We start from the raw sequence: 24,070 nt of genomic DNA, 5'->3' as shown, positions 1-24,070 counted from the left end.
ACCTCTGCTGCGGAGGATAAATTCATCCGAGTCACCAGCCTCAAAAATCGCAGGTTAACAGCAGCTCAGATTAGAGACCAGGTCAATGTTACACGGAGTTCTAGCAGCAGACACATCTCTAGAACAACTGTTAAGAGGAGACCGTGTGAATCAGGCCTTCATGGTAGAATATCTGCTAGGAAACCACTGCTAAAGAAATGCATATATATATATATATATATATATATATATATATATATATATATATATGTATATATATATATATGTGTGTGTGTGTATATATAGCTGTTTTTTACACCAAAGCACTTCGAAATACCACTGTATCTGAAATATACAGTCTATTCTATCTTGAATCTGCAACCCTTGTGTTCGAGGAAAAATAGAATGAAACAAGAGAGATCATTTCACTAATCTGACTAGGGCAGATCTCAGTCAGTGGGTCAGTGTGTGATTGATTCTGCGCTCAGCCAGTGAGGACATTCAGAAAATGGGATCTGTGTTCAAAATGGCTGCTGGTCTCTCTCTCTCTCTCTCTCTCACACACACACACACACACACACACACACACACACACACACACTGAGATTCCAAAACTCATTTATGAGCCAATGGCACCTCTGCAGGTCACGGTGAGAACTGCAGCACAACCACAGCACATCTGTGTTACATTAACATTACATTTAAGAGTGTGTGTGTGTGTGTGTGTGTGTGTGACAATCAGGAACTATTATCAAACACAGGCTCTTTAATGTTATTGTGTCTGGATTGTGCTGTAAAACTCCTGAGGTCAGTCAATTCATCCATTCAGGCTTTTATCTTCCTCTCATGGCATCCAGTCTCAGTACAAAAGAGCTCAAACACACACCTTCAATTCAGGATTTATCATTATTGTGTGTGTGTCTGTGTTTTCTCTCCATAAAGACAACTATAATGATGACTACAGACAAAATAAAACATACAAGAAAACTTTTAGCAAATGAAAACACACACACACACACACACACACACACACACACACACACACACACACATATATATATATATATATATATATATATATATATATATATATATATATATATATATATATATATATATATATATATATACGCGTATATATGCATACATATACATACACACACACACACACGTATATCTTACTACAATATACTGTATAATATTAAAATGTGCATACTTTCCAAATGACAAAATTTCCAAAAAGTTTTTAAAGGGAGAATTGGTTACACTTACAGTTTGATCCAATTCTTGGGACAAACTATAAATACTTCAAACCATTAACTCTCTCTCTCTTACTCACAAAGTTTATTTCTCTAAGTGTTCAGCTGTCAGCTGTGTTTCCACTTCTCTTTGTATTTCTCCATTTATTAGTTCAGCGTGAACCACAGACATCATGTCTGCTGTTTCTGGAACTCCTGATTCTCACTTTAAACACACACACACACACACACACACACTTCTTTTCCCATACAAGGCAAGAGTTTATGCGAGTGTAAGGTCAGCGTGAAAGAGACAGACAGACATGTCCAGCATGTTAAAACTCATCAGCAAACCACACACAAGATCAATGCAATCCACTCACACAGAAAGAAACGTTCTTCTTTCATCTGGTCTCTTTCTTTAGAGATTATTTTTAGTTTAAAGTGTATTGAAGACAGCCTCCTTTGTTCTGTGGAAGTTTATGAAGGAGCACTGGCTCCTCTAGTGGACAAACTAACACACTTCAGCACAAACTTACATTAAAACTTATTTCAAAACGCCAAACTTTACCTGAGAGAGCAAAGTTTGGAGTAAAGTTCATGCTGAACGTTACACTACAACTTGTCTAGAGAACAGACATTTTGCAGTGTTGATGTCACTTGAATGTCTCACATGGTGTCATTTCTCATATTTTACTGAAACTCTTCTGATTAAACAAACAAACAAACAAACAAAAAACAACAAAAAACTGTCCTTTGTGGGTCTACTGTCCTGTAGCACATTGTGAAGAATCTGTTACTTTTAAAATGTAAACTGTTATATTCCAACATTCCAAGAATCTAACTTGAACCAGGACAGGGTTTCATTACACATTTATAAACACACGCAAGCACTTTTACACACAAAGTCTTCAAGGAAGGAATGTTTCTCCTCGAGAGAAAGGGACTTGTCAGCAAACACACACTGCATACTTCAGTAATCTAATAGACAAACTTGCTGCGTGGAGGAATGCTGAGAGTTCAGCACAAAGAGAGAACGAGAAGAAAGGGACAGATGCTGGAGAGAGACAGAAAGAGAGCAGGTGGTCATTGTTTGGGGCTTTAAATGTAAAATACAGAAGCAGCTGATGAGAGATGACGTCCCTTTAAACTTTAAATGTCCATGATTGATTCTGTGTCTGTGTGTGTGCTTCAGGGAGTTTCCAGGGCTCCGGTTGCTGAGGGTAACCTCGAGCTGAAAGAGGCCCTTCATCCTGTTTTTGTGTGGAGAGGAAGGAATGAGGGAGAGAATGAGGGGGAGTGGAGGGGTGACTCAGTGCCAGATGGCAGGGTGTGGTGTGATGGGGGCGGGGTGGACTGAAAGGAAATGGGAGGGTCAGAGTCAGGGGGACGGACTGTGGGAGGGGTTTCAAACATGCTCACTTGCGCACCCCTGGTGCATGAACAGTGAAACTGCAGCGTACAAAATATTAAAAGATGAGATGTTTAGTAGATACTGCATAAAGTAACAACTAAACAGTGAAAAAGTCACGAAAAATGATGGTGAAAAAACTCAGTGGCTTGAATGTGTCCAAAAAATTTTGAATACAGAATCATATAAAATTATTTCTAATAGTGAATCAGATTATTCTTTGCATATTTAAAAGAAAATGTAAATTACATTGAAAAAAGTTAAAGAATTTATGAATGTCATGGCCTTACCAGCTTTATATATACAGTATATATATATATATAAAATAATAAATAAATAGACAACATACAACACACTCAGTTGTCAGTTATCTATGCTCATCTTGTACATTTACAGTTAAAGAAATTGTAAATGTAATTTGTTTTAGAAAGCGTTTAAAAATAATAAGGGTAAAATAAGTATGAAGACCATCACACACACACAAAACTATGCTCATCTTGTACACACAAAAATGGTAAATATAATTTGTTTCAAGGATATATTTTTTTTAAATATGTATTAATAAGAATATAATTTATATGATATAATTACTTAAAAATAATTGAATTGAAATATTTAATCAAATACAACACAAAATTACAATCAATTGTCAGTTATATTGCTCATCTTGAACTGTTACGGGAAAAAAATATTTTGTTCTAAGGATTGTTTAAAATACATTATATTCTTATTTAATTTTTTATTTCATTAAATTGTTCAAATCAACATCTTCAATATTTCACATTAAAATTAGATTAACATATAAAGGAAATCATATTTTAAATGTTTATTTTGTATAGCTGACTGCATAAATCTATTTGTGGTGTCTTACTGCCATCTACTGGAGCAACTGTGAACTGCAGCATTTCACTTCTAAACATTTAGACTGATTTATTACAGAAAATTAAAAACTGACAAGAGTTAAAAAAAATAAATAATAATAAATACAAATAACCAAATAAAATAAAAACCTTGGATAAAATTTGGGGACAAAAGCATGGGATTTCTGATTTTCCTCACGTTCAACAGTCTATCAAAGGATGGAGAATAAGTGTGATTAAGTTGTTTTATTTGGAATATAAATTTCAATGCGTGTTCTTGGCTGTGACACTGGCACTAAGTGACCTCAGGAGAGAAAGTGTGTGTGTGTGTATGTGCTCCGCTCCTCCGGCCACGAAGGTCTGCAGCAGTGACGCACAAACACAGTGCGACCTGAATTACTGATCACACACACACTCAGAGTAATCAATTTAAATCAACGCTCCATCAGCTCACACACAGACTCACGTCAAGATTTACTACAGCAATTACAGCAACCTAATTACATGCTCTCACACACACACACACACACACACACACACACACACGTGCAATAAGTGAAACTGGTCTATGACTCAGTCGATCCGTCCCTCCTTCACAGCTCAGAGCTCCAGGGAGCAGCACACACACACACGCTGGATGTTTTGAAGTTAATAAGATGCTGAGGTGACACACAATATGAAGGAAAAAAACTAATCGATCCACATTTTCAATAAACAATTAAACACACACACTCAGGGACCTCAATAACACACAGATCTATCTAACAAGATTTTGTTTGGTCAGTGTGGATGCAGAAGATACGCAAGTGTGTGTGTGTGTGTGTATGTGTTAATAGATCAGTGTGTATTTCCAACATGTAATTACAAACACTGACTGCTCTTACATAACAACTGCTACAACTTACACTTCATCAATGTCACCGTGTGTGAAATGAAAGATCTAGTGTGATGCTTGAGAAACACTGCCCTCTAATGACAGAGACAGAAACAGAGAGAGTAATTTAATAACAATAATATGTACAAATAAATAAATAAAACACTTACTAAATATTTTACAAAATATTTTACTAATATATAAAGCAAATTATCTTTTTATCTGGATACCATGTGACCAACATCAGAGAATCATCAGACTGGCTCAATTATGAAATATGAAATATTTTCACTTGAAATATGAATTTGAAATATACAATATTAATTTGTTGCAACTTGATATTAACTTAAATTACAAATATTACATATGTAAATCTCTGCATTAAATAAACATTCTACAGTCGTGGCCAAAAGTTTTGAGAATTACATAAATATTGGAAATTGGAAAAGTTGCTGCTTAAGTTTTTATAATAGCAATTTGCATATACTCCAGAATGTTATGAAGAGTGATCAGATGAATTGCATAGTCCTTCTTTGCCATGAAAATTAACTTAATCCCAAAAAAACCTTTCCACTGCATTTCATTGCTGTCATTAAAACCTGCTGAGATAATTTCAGTACTCGTCTTGTTAACTCAGGTGAGAATGTTGACGAGCACAAGGCTGGAGATCATTATGTCAGGCTGATTGGGTTAGAATGGCAGACTTGACATGTTAAAAGGAGGGTGATGCTTGAAATCAACTCTCCCTCACAGAACTATTAGTTCACCCTTTCACTGATGTGAATCTCAGAGGAACAATGTCTGGAGGTGTGTGTGCGTGAGCTCTAAAAATAATCGCACTCAACCTCCTCCCGAGAGTCTGTCGTTAGAGGACTAAAGGTCTGATCAACAGCTAATTATTGCCATCAAAGCTGACCCTACAATTAACACATTAAGTGAGAAACTAGAGCGAGGAGTCAGAGGTGACGTTCAGGGCGCAGCGCCACACACGGGTCAATGCCATCCTTACACTTCCATACTCTCTGATACGAACTTTCTGCAAGGTTTTGTGTGGTAATCAAGTGCACTGTGCAGGCTCAAACTAAATCAAACATACTGGCACATGTTTATGCCTTCGTAAAGAAAACCAGCATGACAGATTTACAGTTCAATTCTGATATTTCTACAGATTTATTTTCAATTATCAGTAATCGCATCAACATTTCAAGAACATCCTCTACTGACAAACTAGGACTATTATAGTTAACTAAAACTAAATCCAGGAAAAAGAAGCTTGAAATAAAATAAACATGAATTGAAACAAAGTAAAATATAAGAAGTTATTAAAAACAAACTTAAACTCATTTTATTTCAGCTAGTTGCCAGGGAAACTTTTTTCCATTTTAACTTGATGTGCTAAAACTTAAACTGAAACAAACACGAATAAAACTTTAATAAAGTGGCTTTCGTCAGCAAATAAGCAGCTCTGTTAAAAATAAAAAGCTTGATAATTTAACTTTTAAAAATGATAAACATAAGACTGCCATAAATATTAGTATTGTAATATAAGTATTATTGTTATTTTTATCATTACGGTTATTATTTTTTCTTAAATACTCTATTAAAAAAGTAAATATTTATATTTTACAGTGAAATATTACTATAGTAATATTTATTATTTCATTTAAGATTATGTAATAGACATTTTTAATGATTTTATGCAAAATATTTTTTCATTATTAATTATTATTTTTAAATAGTCATACTTATATCTAATCAAAATTTGGAATTGTGCAGCACTACAAACAATCAAAGCAAACCTAGAGCATAAAAAAAAATTAAAAATCTTTTTATTTTTTATAACAGTCACAATTGCACCCCCCCCCCCCACCCCACATAACTCGAGCAGCTCTAATAAACACACACAGATTGAGATGTTTGGTTTAGCTCTTATCTCTAAAGCACCTTTACATTTGCACATGGCCAGAGAACATGTGTTCCTCTAACCGGCCTGTATTATTCATTGACTGCCTCTCTATGGAGGATTTATTGGGTCGAATTATAAACTAAAAGTCTAAAACTAAAAGCCTTAAAACAAATCTAAAAATCTAAATTTGAAACTTAAAGTCCAAGTCGAAAATTAATTTGGTATTTAGGATAGGGCATTTTGTATTTAGGATTGGGCATTTGGTATTTGGAATAGGGCATTTTGTATTTAGGATTGGGCATTTTCTATTTAGGGTTGGGCATTTGGTCATTTAGCCATTTAGGATTGGGCATTTGGGGATTTAGGATTGGGAATTTGGGTATTTAGGATTGGGCATTTAATCATTTAGCCATTCAGGATTGAGGATTGGGGATTTAGGATTGGGCATTTGAGGATTGAGGATTGAGGAGTGTATGCAAATTAGGAGGCGTGGCCCAAATACTGGAGGCTGGGTTTGAAATGGCTGGTGCGCAGAGGGACCTTATGGACAGCAGAGGTAGCTCCCAGTGCTAAGGAGCACACTGTAATGAAAGTAATGTAATTGTAATGTAATTCTGTTTCTGTAATGAAACCGAGTGAGTGAGCGGCTTGAGCGAGGACTGTGTGATAACTTCAACTTAATGACAGCTTTGTAACATTTGTGGCCTCAAACACAAAGTCACCAGTGAAATGAGTGCTATCGGTCTGATGACGAGAAAGCAGCAGACAGTGCAGCAGGTAAGATGCTAACATTAGCTACTAGTTATATAAGCTGATATTGATAACATGCTTTAGTAGGGTATTATTATATTGGGACATGCTGTTTTGTTTTTTTAAACTGCGGTTGAACCCTCTGACATTAGTAGATACACTCCTTTCACATTGGCACTAGATGGTCTTGTTTCTGATTTTGTTTTGTTGCCCAATGCCCAATCCTAAATCCCCAAATCTCAATCCTAAATAGCTAAATGATTGAATGCCCAATCCTAAATACCCAAATTCCCAATCCTAAATGCCCAAATGCCCAATCCTAAATCCTAAATGGCTAAATGAGCAAATGCCCAACCCTAAATAGAAAATGCCCTATCCTAAATACAAAATGCCCAATCCTAAATACCAAATTAATTTTTGACTTGGACTTTAAGTTTCAAATTTAGATTTGGTTTAAGGCTTTTAGTTTTAGACTTTTAGTTTATAATTCGACCCAATAAATCCTCCATACCTCTCTCTCTCTCTCTTTATCTGGTCTGAATCGTGCATGAAGGTTTTAATGCAGCTTGTGCATTCACACACTTATATATATATATACTTTTTCTCCCCTTTATTTCAGGAAAATATGCTGCTCCTCATTATTTGGAAGTGAAGAAATCGATAAACTTATTTCTATCGTTCAGTGATGATTCTGAAAGGACATACTTGTAAACCGTTGCTATAGTAACGAACACAATTTCATGTTTGCACTCTTATTTTAGTGCAGTCTCACAGCCACTGTCAAATATTGAGATAAACTTTTTAAAGTATCACCTATTTATATTAAATTGGTATCTTCTCCGATATCCATTTTGTGACCATTGAGCCGATTATTTTCAATCAGCTGGAATGATTCGGGACATTCTACGTTTAATGTGGCTTAATGCATTAAAACAGTGTTTTTAAAAGACCAAACTCAGTAAACAAATGAATAATAAAGCATTCTATTCACAGACAAGCAGATATGAGCACAGAATACGAACAAAAAGTATTTAATTTCCACCCATAACCTGCTTGTCTGTAAATAAAATGTGTTATTAAAAATGTTTACTGAGTTTGGTCTTTTTAAAACACGTTTTAATGCATTACGCCACGTTACGCGTTTTCCTTTTAGTCTAATGGTTTTCTATGGGAGGAAAACGCTTAACACGTAATTAAACACATTGCATTCTTATTCTAGACTCATCTGCCTGTCAGTGAATAGAATGCTTTATTATTCATTTGTTTACTGAGTTTGGTCTTTTAAAAACACTGTTTTAATGCATTAAGCCACATTAAACGTAGAATGTCCCGAATCATTCCAGCTGATTGAAAATAATCGGCTCAATGGTCACAAAATGGATATCGGAGAAGATACCAATTTAATATAAATAGGTGATACTTTAAAAAGTTTATCTCAATATTTGACAGTGGCTGTGAGACTGCACTAAAATAAGAGTGCAAACATGAAATTGTGTTCGTTACTATAGCAACGGTTTACAAGTATGTCCTTTCAGAATCATCACTGAACGATAGAAATAAGTTTATCGATTTCTTCACTTTCAAATAATGAGGAGCAGCATATTTTCCTGAAATAAAGGGGAGAAAAAGTATATGTTTTGCATTGTAGTAAAGAAAATTAAAAGTTTCATAAAAATTGAATTGGCAGACACATTAGACTATTGCAGTGTCATTTATCAACTGCATGACGGATAATTATATGTAACAATAATTGTCTTGTCATGCTATATAATTTAAAACAGTAATGATACACCCCTTTCATTTTTCTTTCTCATACTCTGATGATATGAAATAATCATATTTTCTAAAATTATTTAATTCATAATTCCATTCTTCTATCTGAAGACCTGATCGTGGATCTGTGGATAATCAACCCAATTAATTTACTATATTCGTATGTTAGCCTAAAGATCAGCTTAGTTTAACAAAACAACCATTTCAGGGACATGGCGAGTTACAAGCTAATGTTTTTTTTTCTTCTTTTTTGCATTATGAAGGCTTTATGAAACTGTACAGCGTTTTTAGCGTTTTAAACAGCATTCTCCGTCCTACACCAACTTCGCACACATTTCCTATCATGCATGTCTATGAAAGACGATTGAACCAATCAGAGTAGGTGTGGGGCGGGGCTGCACGTGCAACCCCGCCCCAGGTGCAGCCCCGCCTCGATCTGCAGGCTGCAGCAGGGTGCTTGTCGACTTGTATGAGAGATCATAAGATGTGGGAGGACATCTATGACATATCTTTCCAATCAGTAAGGCTTTGATATAAACTACGAGCACAGGAACACATGATCAGATCAGGGTAAACAATAAAAGAACATCAGAACATGATAGCAGAGAAGAAAATTAAGTAAATGTGTTTTTCCTCATGTGAAACTTGCACGATGCTATGGTGTACTGTAGTATGTGGTTGCCAGGGTGTTTCTGTATGGTTGCAAAGATTTGTTGGGTGGTTGTTAGGGTGTTCACTTGTAAAAAACAACAAAAATAAATAAATAAACCAAGGACTTCCATGCATGTTACTAGGATGTTGTGGGCAGCTGCCAGGGCATTGCTATGTGGTTTTAGGGCATTGTGGGTCGTTGGCAAGGAGTTTCTTTAATACTAGGGCTTCATGCAAAGCACTAATGCATACTCCATAATAATGATGCGCATCTTTGCAAACATCACTCCAAGACAAACTACATAACACGATGCTTAAAGGCAAAAGCAAATCCAGTCTGCAATGTAATCCGGTATTAAACAAGATTTAGAGAGAGAGAGAGAGAGAGAGAGAGAGAGAGAGAGTGTGAAAGAAAGAGAGAGATGGATGAAGCTGATCAGATGACAGAAGAAAATCCTAATTAATCCAGATGACAGGGATTATCAGCTCTGATTCCAAACTGTTGTGATTGTGGAACCTGGAGCCCAGCGGAGAGACCGTCAGACGGCACAGCACACCATGAGCCTTATAATGAGATAACTGCAGACCAGAGACAAACATGAGATCCAGAGGCAGTGTGACACTCCAGCACTTGAGAGGAGACCTCAGAGGGAATGAGACTTAACACGCCAACACACACACAGAGAGTAGAGATGATACTAATTCATCACACTCTCACATCTTATTGGCAAACTGTAATCACTGGATACAAATTGTCGACATTTAAGAGTTTATCTGAGTGTGTCTTGCGCATCAGGGCTATTGGGAAAACTGCTTTGAAACAGCAGCCTGGTGATTTATATACATTTAATCATTTAAATAAACTCTAAAATCAAATACGGGATGATGCAAATAAATATTAGCGTTTGGGGTCAGTAAGATTTTTTTTTAATGTTTTATTCAACAAGGAAACATTAAATTGATCAGAAATTAGAATAAAGACATCTATAATGTTACTGAAAGTTTCTATTTCAAATAAATACTGTTCTTTTAAATTTCATATATATCCAGTAATCCTGGAAAATAAAAATGCATCAGTTTCTACTAAGTAAAATACTAAGCAGCACGACTGTTTTCAACATTGATAATAATAACTAAAGACTGGAATAATGGCTGTCAAAAATGTGGCTTGCATCGCAGGAATAAATTTAATTTTAAAATATCTTGAAATATAGAATAGCTATTTTAAATTGTAATAATATTTCACAACATTACTGGTTTTACTGTATTTTTGATCAAATAAATACAGCCTTGGCGAGCATAATCATAAAAAAATATAATATACCACAAACATTTGAATTTAGTACCATCATTTATAAATATACATGTATTCAGGTTTACATGCATACGTGTTTATAATCACATGAAGGTATGTAAATAATGCAGATCATTATAAAAAATTTTTTTTTGTGAATTACTGGTTTTAAATTAGTAATGTTGTTCCATCACTGACAAAAAAAAAACAAGTATAAATACACAAACTCTCATTCAGGCTACTTTGAATTCAGATGACAATCTCTCGAGTCAAGTGCTAAATGAATGCACAAATCCTCCTCCGTCTGTCCGTCCCACAGGGAGACAGGAGATGGAGGACTGTCAGGAGAGGATGCATTCATATGTTTTATCTTCTTCCTGTATCTCAGGGAACGACTCTACACGTTCGGATCTAAGTGGCATGAAGTATTCAGAAAGCCTTGTGTCGCTGCTCTGTGCACATTTCGCCCCTGATTCTCAACAGGCCTCTGTGTTATTGTAGTAGTTTGGTGCTAAAACTCTCACGCTATCTCTCTCCAAGAGGTTCTTGGGACCTCAGAGGCATGAGAGGGTGATAAAGGCATAGAAACGGCCCCTGATCTCTCATTCCGTTTTTCACTTCATCGAACTGCGTTCGTGTGTCAAAGTATGTCGAGCTCCAAATCAGGACGAGCAATTGCATGTGGAACGGATGTCGCACACGACAACGAGCATCGCGTTCCACGTTAACGCACACGGCCAGTCATCTCTCCTTCCACACGACTCCTTCCCTCCTCTCTTATCTGTCACTTCTACACACTTTCATCTCTGCGACAGAGATTCTTTTTCTCTTCCGTCACTTTCAATCAGAGTCTCTGGCGCTTTGATCGCATCCGCTCTCTCTGCGTCTGCTCAGCGATCAAACACAGTCCCAGCATTAAAGAGGGAAAAAAACGGCACTTTGTGAATGCATGAGTTAATTTAAAATTCAAAGATCGCTGTTAATTAAGCAAGTAAAGGCTGAGAGCGGAAAACATGTCCGCCGTGATGACCCATGGAAGACGAGAACACCAAACGCTGTAATGTACAACACAGAACACAACATCTACAGAACTGCCATAATAAACAGGACGAAGGTTCACACACACACACACACACAGAGAGAGAGAGAGAGAGAGAGAGAGAGTGATGTATGTGTACAGAAAATTATAAAGTGATACGACATAAGAATAGATCGATCGACAAACAGAGACAGACAGACAAAAAGGCAGAACAAATAAAAACGACAATAGAACTACAGAATGAATGAACAATAGCTAGAACAAATGACCAAAAGAAAGAACAGGGAGGAGTGCAGGTAGAAGAACCTGAAAATGGACAAAATGAATGAATGCCTGCAGGGAATCTCTCAAGGACTGCATTAAGAGCCAAAGCTGCTCTGATTAGAGCACAGACAAATAGAGGAATCGTAATATCCAGGAAGAGTAATTCACAGAGAGAGAGAGAGAGAGAGAGAGAGAGAGAGAGAGAGAGAGAGAGAGAGAGAGAGAGAGAGAGAGAGAGGGAGAGGGAGGGGGGGGGGTGACATATTAAAGAACAGAAATGATGAATGTTAGTGGTGGAAATGGGCGGATGAAATTGGGGAAAGGAAAATGAGACGAGGGGGAACAACATGGATTTCCATTTTCAACAACAGTGCCTGCAGGAAAAACAGGACTTAAAGACACACACACAAACACAAAGTGGGACTTCAGGAATTAATACACAACTTTGTGCCTTACAGGTCACAAATGAAGGTCAGTTTGATATGTACGACGCTTTAATACCACGACTGTTCAAATGTCACTTCATCAAGGCTCGCTAACAAAGACCACCTCTTCACGCACGAATTTCACAAAAAAAAAAAAAAAAAAATCCTGCTAATCAGACTGAACTGTATGCTCAACTGAGCACTGCACGTTTCATAAAACTTCATAAAACAAACTCTGTCAGAGTGCTGATGTAAAATTGAATCAGAATAAATTGGAAACGTTTCTTTAGGTGAAAGAGCTGAATGCGAGCTCCTATGAAACGCTGCTTGAATTAGAGTCGACTGCAGAAACCTACTTTCCAAGGGTCTGACATCTTCAATTCAAAGAGAGTTATGTTTCCGAGGTTCAGGGTGCGTAATTATTTTTTGTCTGTTTGGGCCTGAAGCAAGAGTCAGACCCCATAATCGGCGATTAAAATGGAAAAATAAAAAATTCTGAGAGAGAGGAACAGCATGCTGCTATCAGCTTTAGGCAAGGACCTTTAATTTCTTTGAAAATGCAAATTAGTTTCACTGTGTGTATGCAAGCCTGCGCCCCGTGTGTTTGGAGTACAGTATAACTCTCCAACTTTGATGATTTTTGATAATATGAAGCAAAACATCTCAATCTCTTCAAAAATCTTGCAGCTGTGTCATCACGCTAAGCTTAATTTAATTGCACAAGCATAAAAAGCACCAGATCGCTGCTTTTCTGCGGTGATAAGAGCACGCGTGTGAGTTCTGATATCTTGTCATCTGTATCTTTGAAGACACATTTCTCTGTGGTTTCTCCCAGTTATTATAGCATCAAACGCTCGCGACATGAAATGCGGCAATGCGAGCTTAACCCCCGCGGGGATGCACGGTTAATGCGGCTAAAAAAAATCGAATTAAAAACAATCTCGGTCTTCAATCAACGCTGCATGTATGTGTGCATTTCTCAACATCGCGCTCTATTACCTGCTGGAGGAGGAAAATGTGACCATGCGACACTTTAATATTTGATATGTCAAATAAACGCCAAGACATGGACATTTCTCTCCTTTGTGTGGCACACCGGGTCATATTCAAATAACACCATATGCTTGAGTGCATATGGCTAAAGAGGCAAGCACGTGCCCTGTCGCTCACTGCTGCTTCTGTAGATAGGTCGCATGTGGAGTGCGCGATTTATCGGTTTTCACAGTTCCTTGCCTATTCACCAGCGCTTCTCCAAATCCCCATTAGAAATATGCTTCTCTCTCTGCATCCTCCTAACGGGATAAGAATTTAAATTCACAAAAAGAACACACTTCCTCTCTCTCTCTCTCTCTCCAGAGCTCGTTTAAAAAGTGGCTAATCTCCCAAAGATAAAGCGCAGATTAAAGTGCGCTAAAACGTATCTGCGACTCCAGCGAATGTGCCGCATTTGAATGCAAACGAATGCAGGAACGGAGAAACGGCGCAGACAGCTTGCTCGATAATCTGAGTGGCCGGTGAGGCCAATAAACAGATGTGTTTGAGCATGATAAAAGAGGTTTGAAGACAAAAACCAGCATTTTATGCAACCCAATGTGAGAAGAGGGTCAGAAACGGGCTGCAAACAGGCTTAGAAGAACCAGACTTCACCTTTCAGAAAAGAGACGGGCACCTTAATGCATTAAACTGAGTAGGTTGTGCAAACTCTGTTTCTAGAAAGCATTAAACCTATAGCACATAATGCCTCAATCGTATAAACACATTACAAGGCTCATCCTTAAAAAGAACAGCAAACATCTTCAAAAACAAGACTAGATGCACACAGAATACTAAAGTAAAAGGAACAACACAAGTGGACTGTGGGTATCTAGAGAAGAACATCTTAGTGCTCGTGTTAGTGGCCTGTGCATTAACCTCAAGCAGAATGAAAGAGCCAGATTATGCATCCGCTCAAATTGTCTTCACACTGCAAAGACACACAGAAAATCTCATTCATCCACACATATTCATCCATTAGAATCAAACTCAAGCTGAGTGCACTACTCGGAGACATTTCATTAGTGCTGTTTGCCAAATCAGCCATCATGGGTTATTTGAACAAACTCCTCTCACTGCATATTCAGATTTGGTGCATAACTCGGCAGTTTTGTGCTGTAGACAGGAATGACACTTTCAATTACGTGGCTTGTTGCGATATTCGCCTTTAGAACCAAAACTATTTAAAAAAAAAATTATTTCATTAAAATAAAGCCGAAACAAAATACAATATAAATATTAGATGAAACACCTAAAGTAATGAATATTATTCAATTACAATGTATATTAGAACTTAAAATAAGTTGAGTGTTAAAATTACTCAAACTGAAATACTGAACTTAATGAGTCATTAGTAATTTGAATCCCACTTCTGTGACCGCTACATGTCACGGGGTAACACATTTGCATAATGCGTGCCTATGTTTTACATTGGAGGGCCACTAACAACTTGACCTGCCCTCAAACACGTCATTCTACTGACGATTTCTTCTCTAATCTCTTGGAGTTCAACGCAGGATTCACAAAACGCTTGCTGTTGAAAGATGGATCAGTATCCTGTTTCTTTGGACCAGCTGCTTCACTGAATCACAACCTGCAAGTATGATAAATGATAGATATAGACCAATCACAACAGACTGGGCCATGTGACCAATCAGAGCAGAGCAGGCTCACGCAAAGGAGGGGTTTAGAGAGACTGGATCTTTGAACTGCTTCGAATGAATCGCTTGAGAATCACTGGAAAAATAGGTGATATTAAAGAGGTGGTTGACTAGGTTTTTTTCTGGGCTTGATTGTGTTTATGGGGTGCAGTCTAACATGTTCATTCTTCGTTTTTTTAAAAACACATAATTTGCCTTTATTCCACACCAGTCTGTCCCTTCTCTCACAGAAGCCAAGATTATGTCCTGTTTTTATAAAGTCCCTCCCTCAGAAATATGTGATGGGCTGAGATTGGTCAGCTGGCTGAGTGTGTTGTGATTCGTGAAACCGACCCAGAGCGCGTCTGAACACCCCGCCCCTCTCAAGTTCAGAATGTGCTCCGGTTGTAAACAATGACGTCCTCTATATTGCTTATCAAATCGGTGTTTTTTGACATTTGTATGGATGTAATCCTATTGTAGGAGATTCCCAAAACAATATTAGGAACTGTATAAATAGCATAATGGGGCACTTTAAAACGAAAACATAAAAGCATATTAAAAAAAATAATAATAATAAGTTGAAGTAGTAAAACTACTGATATAAAATTAAAGATAAATCGAAATATAAAAAATGTCAATAGTACATAAAATTACTAAAACACAAGCTAAACTTGAAAACTGAAAATATACAAATAAAAGCTTATTAAAAATAAGATGAAGTACTACAAACTAAAAAAGAAAAACTAAAGCTAAATAGAAATACTGAAAAAAGTAAAAATGACAAAAGCACATAGCAAAATAAAAACACACATTAAAAAGCTAATTCAAATGACTGATAAATACTATAACACATAAGAACAAGAGGCCATCTAGTGACACCCCAGAAACCCAACAGTGACGCACTAAAAACTACTCAGAAAACCTTAACAACAGCAAGCAACTTCCTGGAAACCAACGACAACATACAACACTAACATTAACAGAACACAACACCCAAAGCATCACAGAAGAGCCCAGATTTTCTTTAAAAAATATATACAAATCCAGCTCTTTTAATAGAAATTCAATAAACAATGTAAAATCTGACTAATATCAGCTGTAAACAAACACACTTGTTCAACATTAACAGACTTTCATGCAATTCAGAAAATTAATTTATTCCCAAGACACTGGCAGTAATTTACACTCCCAAAGACACTAGCTATGATTTATGGATATTTCTAATCTTTCCATCATCGTGAGAAGGTTTCACAAAACACAAACCAAGGTACAATAATAAAACAAGAAAAAAAAAAACAAGAAAAAAAATAAACACCTGGCCTGATTGATGTAGGAGAATAAAATGGTAGGAAGATCATTTTGAAGATATTACTGAAGTCCTTTTACTTTGGAAAGCCCGGTCAAGAGCAATTTCCTACATCCCACCAGCTGAGCCGCACAAAACGGCCTCCAATAAAAGTGAACGACAGACTCTGAGGGACAGTAAAGCAGCAGTTAATGGCACAAAACCAGTGAAGAAGAGATAAGAACAGGCCGTACAAACACACATGCTCATATCAGCGCACTTCAGGGAACCTCTGGGTTTATGAGGACATTAAGATCTGACTTTATATCTGGGCTTTTGGGAATGGTTGAAGCAGGTGGTGTATTCTGTAGACTGTTTTATGAAGGACACATTAAGACTGAGACCCTTAAAGACAAACACTGCAGACGAGCGATGTGAGGACTTATGTGTTCCAGCAGCCCATGAGGACCAAAACAAAAACCTATTAAGAGAATTTTATGAAGGATTTAGACATGTTTGTCTTCTGGGGACAAGAAAGATGATGACAGTCTGTACCAAAACAAACAAAGGGAAAAACTCACGAAAACATATTCAGCAAGAGATATTTCTTTTTATAATCGCAATTAATCGCATCAAAAATGCGAAAAAAGTTTTTGTTTATATAATATGTGTGTTTAAAATATATGTATTAACAAGTATATATTTATATTCATAATAAACTTATATTAATATATTTAATATATAAACCACATTTTTCTTAGATTACATATTTCATATATTATGTAAACTAAACCTTATTTTGGATGCGATTAATCATGATTAATTGTTAGTTTTTGTTTTACTAATTTCAGTACTTTACCTTAAACAAAATTTATAAACATTACCTTAGCCACTAACTGTGAATAGGATTAAGTTTGGTTCATGTAAAAATGTTTTAAGTTGTTAAAATTTAATAAAGCAATAATAAACTAATCAAAACCAAATTATAAACAATAAGTAATAGAACTAAATGTATAAAAATGTAGAAATATTTTTAAATATTTTATTGAAGAATATATTTGCATAAATCAATGTGTATTCACTGTGTGAGATGAAATATTTTATTTTGTTGTATTTAAATAATTATTACTACTAACATTATTGTTATTGTTTTTATAAGAACCTTGTGCTAATGTACCTCCCCATGTACATAACTACCCTCTGTTATAACAGCCAATCCTCTGCTCACATTCAGGAAGAAGCATTTAAGACTTTTGTTTCATGTAAGTGGGCTTCAATTAACATTCTACTGAGACTGATGGGGAACACATCCGAACGTCCTGATGACCTTTAAAAGTTCAACGGCTTAATCAACTGCAAACGAGTGAGCAAATGAGGGTCATGCAGGACGGCATCGATCTAAATGCTGCTGTGAAAATGCAGATACAGGTTTAACGTCATAAATGTTCATGCAAACAAATCATTTTTTAAAATAAGCAAAATAGAAACCAATAACTGACACTGATATCTAAGTGATGCTCTCTCGCTCGCTCTCATTGGCTACCACGAGTGTCATGTCAGAGGAAGACCAATCAAGACTCGGATATACAAACGTTTGATCAGTCATTTAATCAGAGCATGATGGCAATGTAAACAAAATGATGAATATACATCAATGTGTTTTTGCTTTATGCGTTTGTGCAATTTATAAAGGTGTGGTAAACTGAATGGTTATATATTATCATACTGTAATTGTGCAATACTGTCGTCTTTTGAACATGGAACTTTGATCGTTTTATTGCAAATGGTAAAAATGATAATATTCCATTCAACATATTTTGTCAGTATAGATGCTGCATCCATAGACCTTAATCAGGTTAGACACCAAACTGAATTTAATGTGGAAGAAAGTCAAACTGCAGGATCCTTATTATCCTTACAGCTTATTTATTATTCAATGGTTTATGCACTTGTCATCAGAAAAAAAAGACAAAGAAATAAGTAAATAAAATAAAATAAAATAAAATAAAATAAACAGAAAAAATAAATGTATTCCTGAATGTATGTGAAGATTTGGAGCACAATTTCCACAAATTTTCTCCAACTCATTCAAAAGTGTTTTTGGTAGTTTTCGGTTGTCAGATGAATTGTCAGCTAAACAATTATTTTGTTGTTAAACAATAGTACAATCTGTACTGTACTGAATCTGAACGCACTGTAGTTCAGTCCCTCACAGCCTTGTTTTCATTACTGTCAAAAATTAAATGAGGGAAAATTGCAGGAAAATAAAACCAGCCTCCATCTGCAGACTATAAAAATGCTCAATTCATCAGTCTCTCTCTCTCTTACTCTCTGTAATTGGAAAGGTTCAGTCATCAAAACTCAGATGGCCTCAAAATGCATTCACATGTGCCTATATAAATGTGATCAGGGGAAGCAATCTACATTTTTATATTTTTCAATGAATTCGAGCACTTGTGCAAAATGTGCCGTGATGCGCTTGATGTCTTTCAATGTACTTCTGTGGGATTGTTCTCACTTGTTTTCTTGTTCAGCTGGTGAAAACGTGGTCTCTGAACACTTAGTAAAGTAACATCACATATTTCCTGGACAATGCACATGATTTTATGGTGAGTTGAGTGCTGTAGTTCAATATTAATACACCATTTCCTAACTAGGTGTGATTTTATAAAGCAACAAGCGACACAAGCTATTTATTCCATGTTAAATCAAACCAAAAACTGTACTAACACTTTATTTTAATAATCAAAAATGGACTAAAAAACACTGAATACTAACAGATCCTTTGTGTTTCACAAGGAAACCCGTAGAAAGGATCACAAACCCATTAGAAAAAGTATGCACACCCTTCGGATGCCGTGCATTGCAAGCATGAACAGAAAAACTTCTTCTCACTGTTCTGAAATGGAGAGAAATGTGATAGAAAAGACAATACAATACTAAAAGGACTAAAAAATAGTGATAATTGTATTTGATACCATACATTTTTGATACCATAAGAAAAAAAAACACTAAGAGCAAAAACTTGAACATTGTCTAATTTGATTTACTTTTAACACAGTCAATGCACTTTTTTATGAGCTGAAACTGTGCTGTCTGAGACTTTCCATTGTGTTTTATAATAATGCATTATTTACATTTCTATTTATACACTACTGATTAAAAGTTTGGGGTCAGTAAGACTTTCTTTTTTGAAAGAAGTTAAAACTATTCAGCAAAGACAAATTAAATGGATAAAAAATGGCAATAAAGAGATGAATAAAATTGTAATTAAAAATATATACTTTAGTTAAAACTAATTTAGATTTCTCATTATTATTATTATTTCTCAGTATTTTTGTAATTTCAAGACAGGTTAAAAATATTCATTTAAATTAATCATTGCGCTGTACAATAGTAAAATGACAAAACTTTTTCTGTGTTTCACAATCATAGGAATACATTACATTTGAAAACATATTCAAATAGAAAACAATATTACCGTTTTTTTATATAAATAACGATTTGGTGAGCAGAAGAAACTAATTTCAAATGCATTTCTAACTTTTGACATTTTCTAACTTTTGACAGTTTTTTTTTTATTTAATAAAAAATGCGCAAACTTGCAAATATCAAAAAAAAAAAAGAAAGAGAGAGAGATACAGCTGCCTGACAGAAGAGAATAACAGAATCTTGCTCATGGATGGACACACACACACACACACACACACACACACACACACACACACACACACACACACACACACACCAATGTTTCTCTTACAGACATGAACAGACAGATGGAAGATCTGAAAAAGGCAGCATTCATATACAGTCAGACATCAGAAAGGTTATCCTACATCAACTCAAGACAGTTGGACACACACAGCACTCCGGTGGTCCTGAGGAAAACAGCTGCCATAGATGACATTTCAAGGTTTCATGTTTCATATTCAAAACAGAAAACACTCTGTGTGTGTGTGTTAGTGTGTGTTTGTGAGAGAGAGAGGCTGCGGCGGATGCATGACAACATCACACTCTTTGAAGGTCATTTGCTGAAGGGTGAAGGCACATACACAGACCTAAAAACTCACACCTTGTTAAAGTCGACAGTGCTGTATATCGTTTCAGACATAAATATGCAATAAAACTGAAAAGGCCAGTCATAGAAGACAAAGAGCAGGTGGCAGGAAACACACACATCTGACACTTGCTTCTTGCTCATTTCTAATTCATGAGGGGCTTTTGCATACGGTCACCGAAAATATGACATCCGGGTGAATCTCATGAAACCCTTCAAGATCAAGTGCAGGTCGTATATAACCCCCACATATCAAGGAAAATATATGATACAATAATTTGCTGAGAGAACAGACTACTTTTAGGGTCATTAAGATTATTTTCACTGTTACGATATTTTTTATTTATTTATTTTTACATGACAGTTAATCAAATTTTGTGGTCTGATGAAGAGCCTGCATGCATAATTTTAGTAATTAAGCAACAATAATCGAAAAAATAAAGGAACTGATAAAAATAATTACCCTTAAGTTTTTTTTTTTTTTTGCTGCTGTTGTTTGCGTTACAATTATGGTCATATATCTGGCTTCATTTTCTTTGTTTGTAGTTTCTGTTTTTTGCTATTTATTTCAGTTTTGGGGTGAATTGTGGACATGTTTTCATGAGATTCACCCTCTCCTTCAGAAAACACACATGCCATAAAAAAACCTTTAATATCTGAAGAACATTTCTGTTTCAAGGTTCTTTGTGGTGAAAGAAGGTTCTTCAGATTTTAAAAAAGTAAGAAAGAGATGGTTCTTTAAAGAACATTTGACTGAATGGTTCTTTGTGGAACCAAAAATGGTTCTTCTATGGCATCGCTGTGAAGCACCTTTATTTTTAAGAGTTTATCTCATGGTGAGTCTCTCAGTGGACACACACACAGATGCGAACGCACAGAGCAAGGGCCGTCTCTTACCTTTAGAGGCTGTGTTGAGTAAGACAGATGGAGGAGAGAGGGAGAGAGAGACATGTTTAATGTGTGATGGTGTGTCTGTGATGTGACTGGAGGACGGCTGATCTACTCACTTTTGGTCTGGCTGGAGAAGGTCAGTGTGAGTTTGGCCAACAGCTCCTTGTTCTCAAAGCGGTCCTCCTTAGCCTTCACCCAGAAACTGCCTTCAGACAGATCCTCTGCTGCGATCTATGACATGAAACATTATGTACCTCATTAATACCTTCATCCCTCTATTTCCGAGCTCTTCAACTAAAGTTAATTGAGGTCCAGTAATGAACGCTCCTCACCAGCCGAAGTCCGGACAATTATATACCTAAAAACATGAATGTGTTTTGCCAGACCAGGATATCTGCAGGATATTAAGCTCAAATTTAAGACATAAAAAAAAAAATTAAAGACCTGCACAAATAAAATTAAAATGGCTGTAAAAATACAAACAAACAAACAAAAAAACAGTCGAGACAAAGGTCACAAAAAAAAAAAAGTTTTATAGTAAACTTCACATTTCAGCCTTTAAGCCAAAAGTTAAAAAAAAAAAAGTATCATTATATTAAACAATTATTATCAATCAATTATTATATGAATTATATAACATATAAATATATTTTACGGTCTTCTTAACATTTTAGATTTTTATAATGCATTGTCTTCTTGTGAATCCACCAGTTCACATTTAAAACTCTGCGTGTTTGGTTTGAACAAACAGCAGACAGGCTTAATAAAAAGGCACATTTATTTTCTGCCAGCAGGAGGCGCTTTTGGAATGGCAGAAATATAGCAGTTTCCCTGGTGACGGCTGTAAACAAAGCAGAGGCACCTGACTTTGAAACTGCAGCAATCATGTTCATTTAATGAAATCGTAGCCTTTTGAAGTTTAATCAGCACTTTAAGACGTATTGCGATATTCGTTTTTCAAATAGCCACCAGTTGGCTACCCTGCTGTATATTTATATCCATCCATACCTTTCATATATCTCTCATTTTCAATCATCCAATCAACACATGTGATCAATCTATCCATGAGTCTATACAGTACATCGATCAGATCCATATATAACATTCATTCATTTATCCACACATCTTAACATATTATAATCTTTTCTCCAATTGTCAATAAATGGAGGACAAGAGATATTAAGTATTACTTCTATTATAGTATTTTATAATAGTATATGTAACACTTTAGTTTATGCTGAGTTCACACTGCATGACTTTCAAACTCATCGGATCACCGTTGTTTCCACACTGCGTTACTATCTGGGGAAGCATTCAGTGGCAGCAGTGTTCACATTGCACGATGGATGACTATCGTAGACAGCTCTGTCTGTCTGTCTGCAATCTACGTGTCACAACAAAAAAATGCAAGAAATAAGGAAATAACGCAAGAACCCGTGTACGTAAGACCGGAGTTCTCGCGCGAGACTGGAATTATAAAAAGAACAAAAAACAATTGTGTGTTCTTCAAAAATAAATAAGTTTTCAGTAACTGATGCTGATGTTGCAGCTGGTCAAGCAAATGTTTCTGTATGATATAACTAAATATATATACATATACATATATATATTAAAATACTGATATTCTGGTCTATAACTCCTCCCCGAACTTCCCTCTGCCCTGTATCTTGCTCCCTCATTTGCTGTAGGTCATTGCCGAAGTAGTTTTCAGTCAGAAATCATTGCGCACAGCGTGATTGTGAATCCAGATATTTAACATGCCACATATTTAGGGGTGTAACGGTACGTGTATTCGTACCGGACTGTTTCGGTACAGGGCTTTCGGTATGGTGCACATGTGCACCGAATGACCGAATGTAATATTTTGTTATATCATCTTAAACCTCTGTACTTTACACGTACGCGAGTCCACTATGGACCGCTATAGGCGTGACATAAAAATAATCCTCGGAGAGTATGTGTGCCGAGGCTCTGAGCAGACAACCGCGCAGACAGGTGCGTGTGGTCAGTTGGCTCCAAAAGCACAACTGCACATGTGCAGGCAGTGTGAAGAAGCCCATTGCTACTCAAACCTGTGTAATCCTTCAATAAAAGAATAATAATTCTGGGCAATTGTTTGTTCACACGTTTGTTGCAGAGCGGACCATCAGCGTACGTTTTCGGAAGTATAAATGGTAGAGGTCCGCGTCCGCGCTGGCCGTGTACGCGTCTGGATTGCTCATGCGGAAAGTATAACACAGGCTTTACAATCGCAACTTATTTGCGCTGTTAGTCCTTTTGAGCCGAATTTCACAAAATTGGTCGGCTCCTGACAGCATCAGGTGTTTTATTTATGGGGAGTAGAATTATTTATTTATTTCAATGAATGTAATCGATTAGATATCATAATATTTAGGCTATAATATTATAAATCAGGTTGTTTTTTATTGGTGACGTAATATGTAAATTATATGATTGCGGCCCGCGAGACTTGCACTTGGACCACAGTGTGGCCCGCTGGAAAAAAAGGTTGAGAACCATCTACACCAACACTGATCTCTAAACCTACCCGTCATCACTGTAACCAATGAAATCGACTGCAGCGCGGGAATTTTCCGCTGAACTGGTTTGAATAATAATAATAAAATCACACACCGCGCGCTGTACACCAACATACATGGCATGCCTTAGCCCAGCCTCTCACTAGCTAGCGTCA

General features: G+C 36.2%; 1 protein-coding gene across 1 annotated transcript in view; it reads right to left on the bottom strand.

The window, feature by feature from the left end:
• The window catches only part of LOC132114151 (protein diaphanous homolog 1-like), a 99,954-nt gene that overhangs the window by 21,825 nt on the left and 54,059 nt on the right, over positions 1-24,070 (bottom strand). Inside the window, exon 18 of the mRNA XM_059522267.1 lies at positions 21,492-21,606. Coding sequence (XP_059378250.1) covers positions 21,492-21,606 — 115 coding nt within the window. The remainder of the gene's footprint in view (positions 1-21,491; positions 21,607-24,070) is intronic.

Source organism: Carassius carassius, chromosome 33 (genome assembly GCF_963082965.1).
Source record: "Carassius carassius chromosome 33, fCarCar2.1, whole genome shotgun sequence".
Classification (NCBI taxonomy): domain Eukaryota; kingdom Metazoa; phylum Chordata; class Actinopteri; order Cypriniformes; family Cyprinidae; genus Carassius; species Carassius carassius.
Note: the sequence above shows the minus strand (reverse complement) of the source record. Positions and strands in the feature narration are given on the sequence as shown.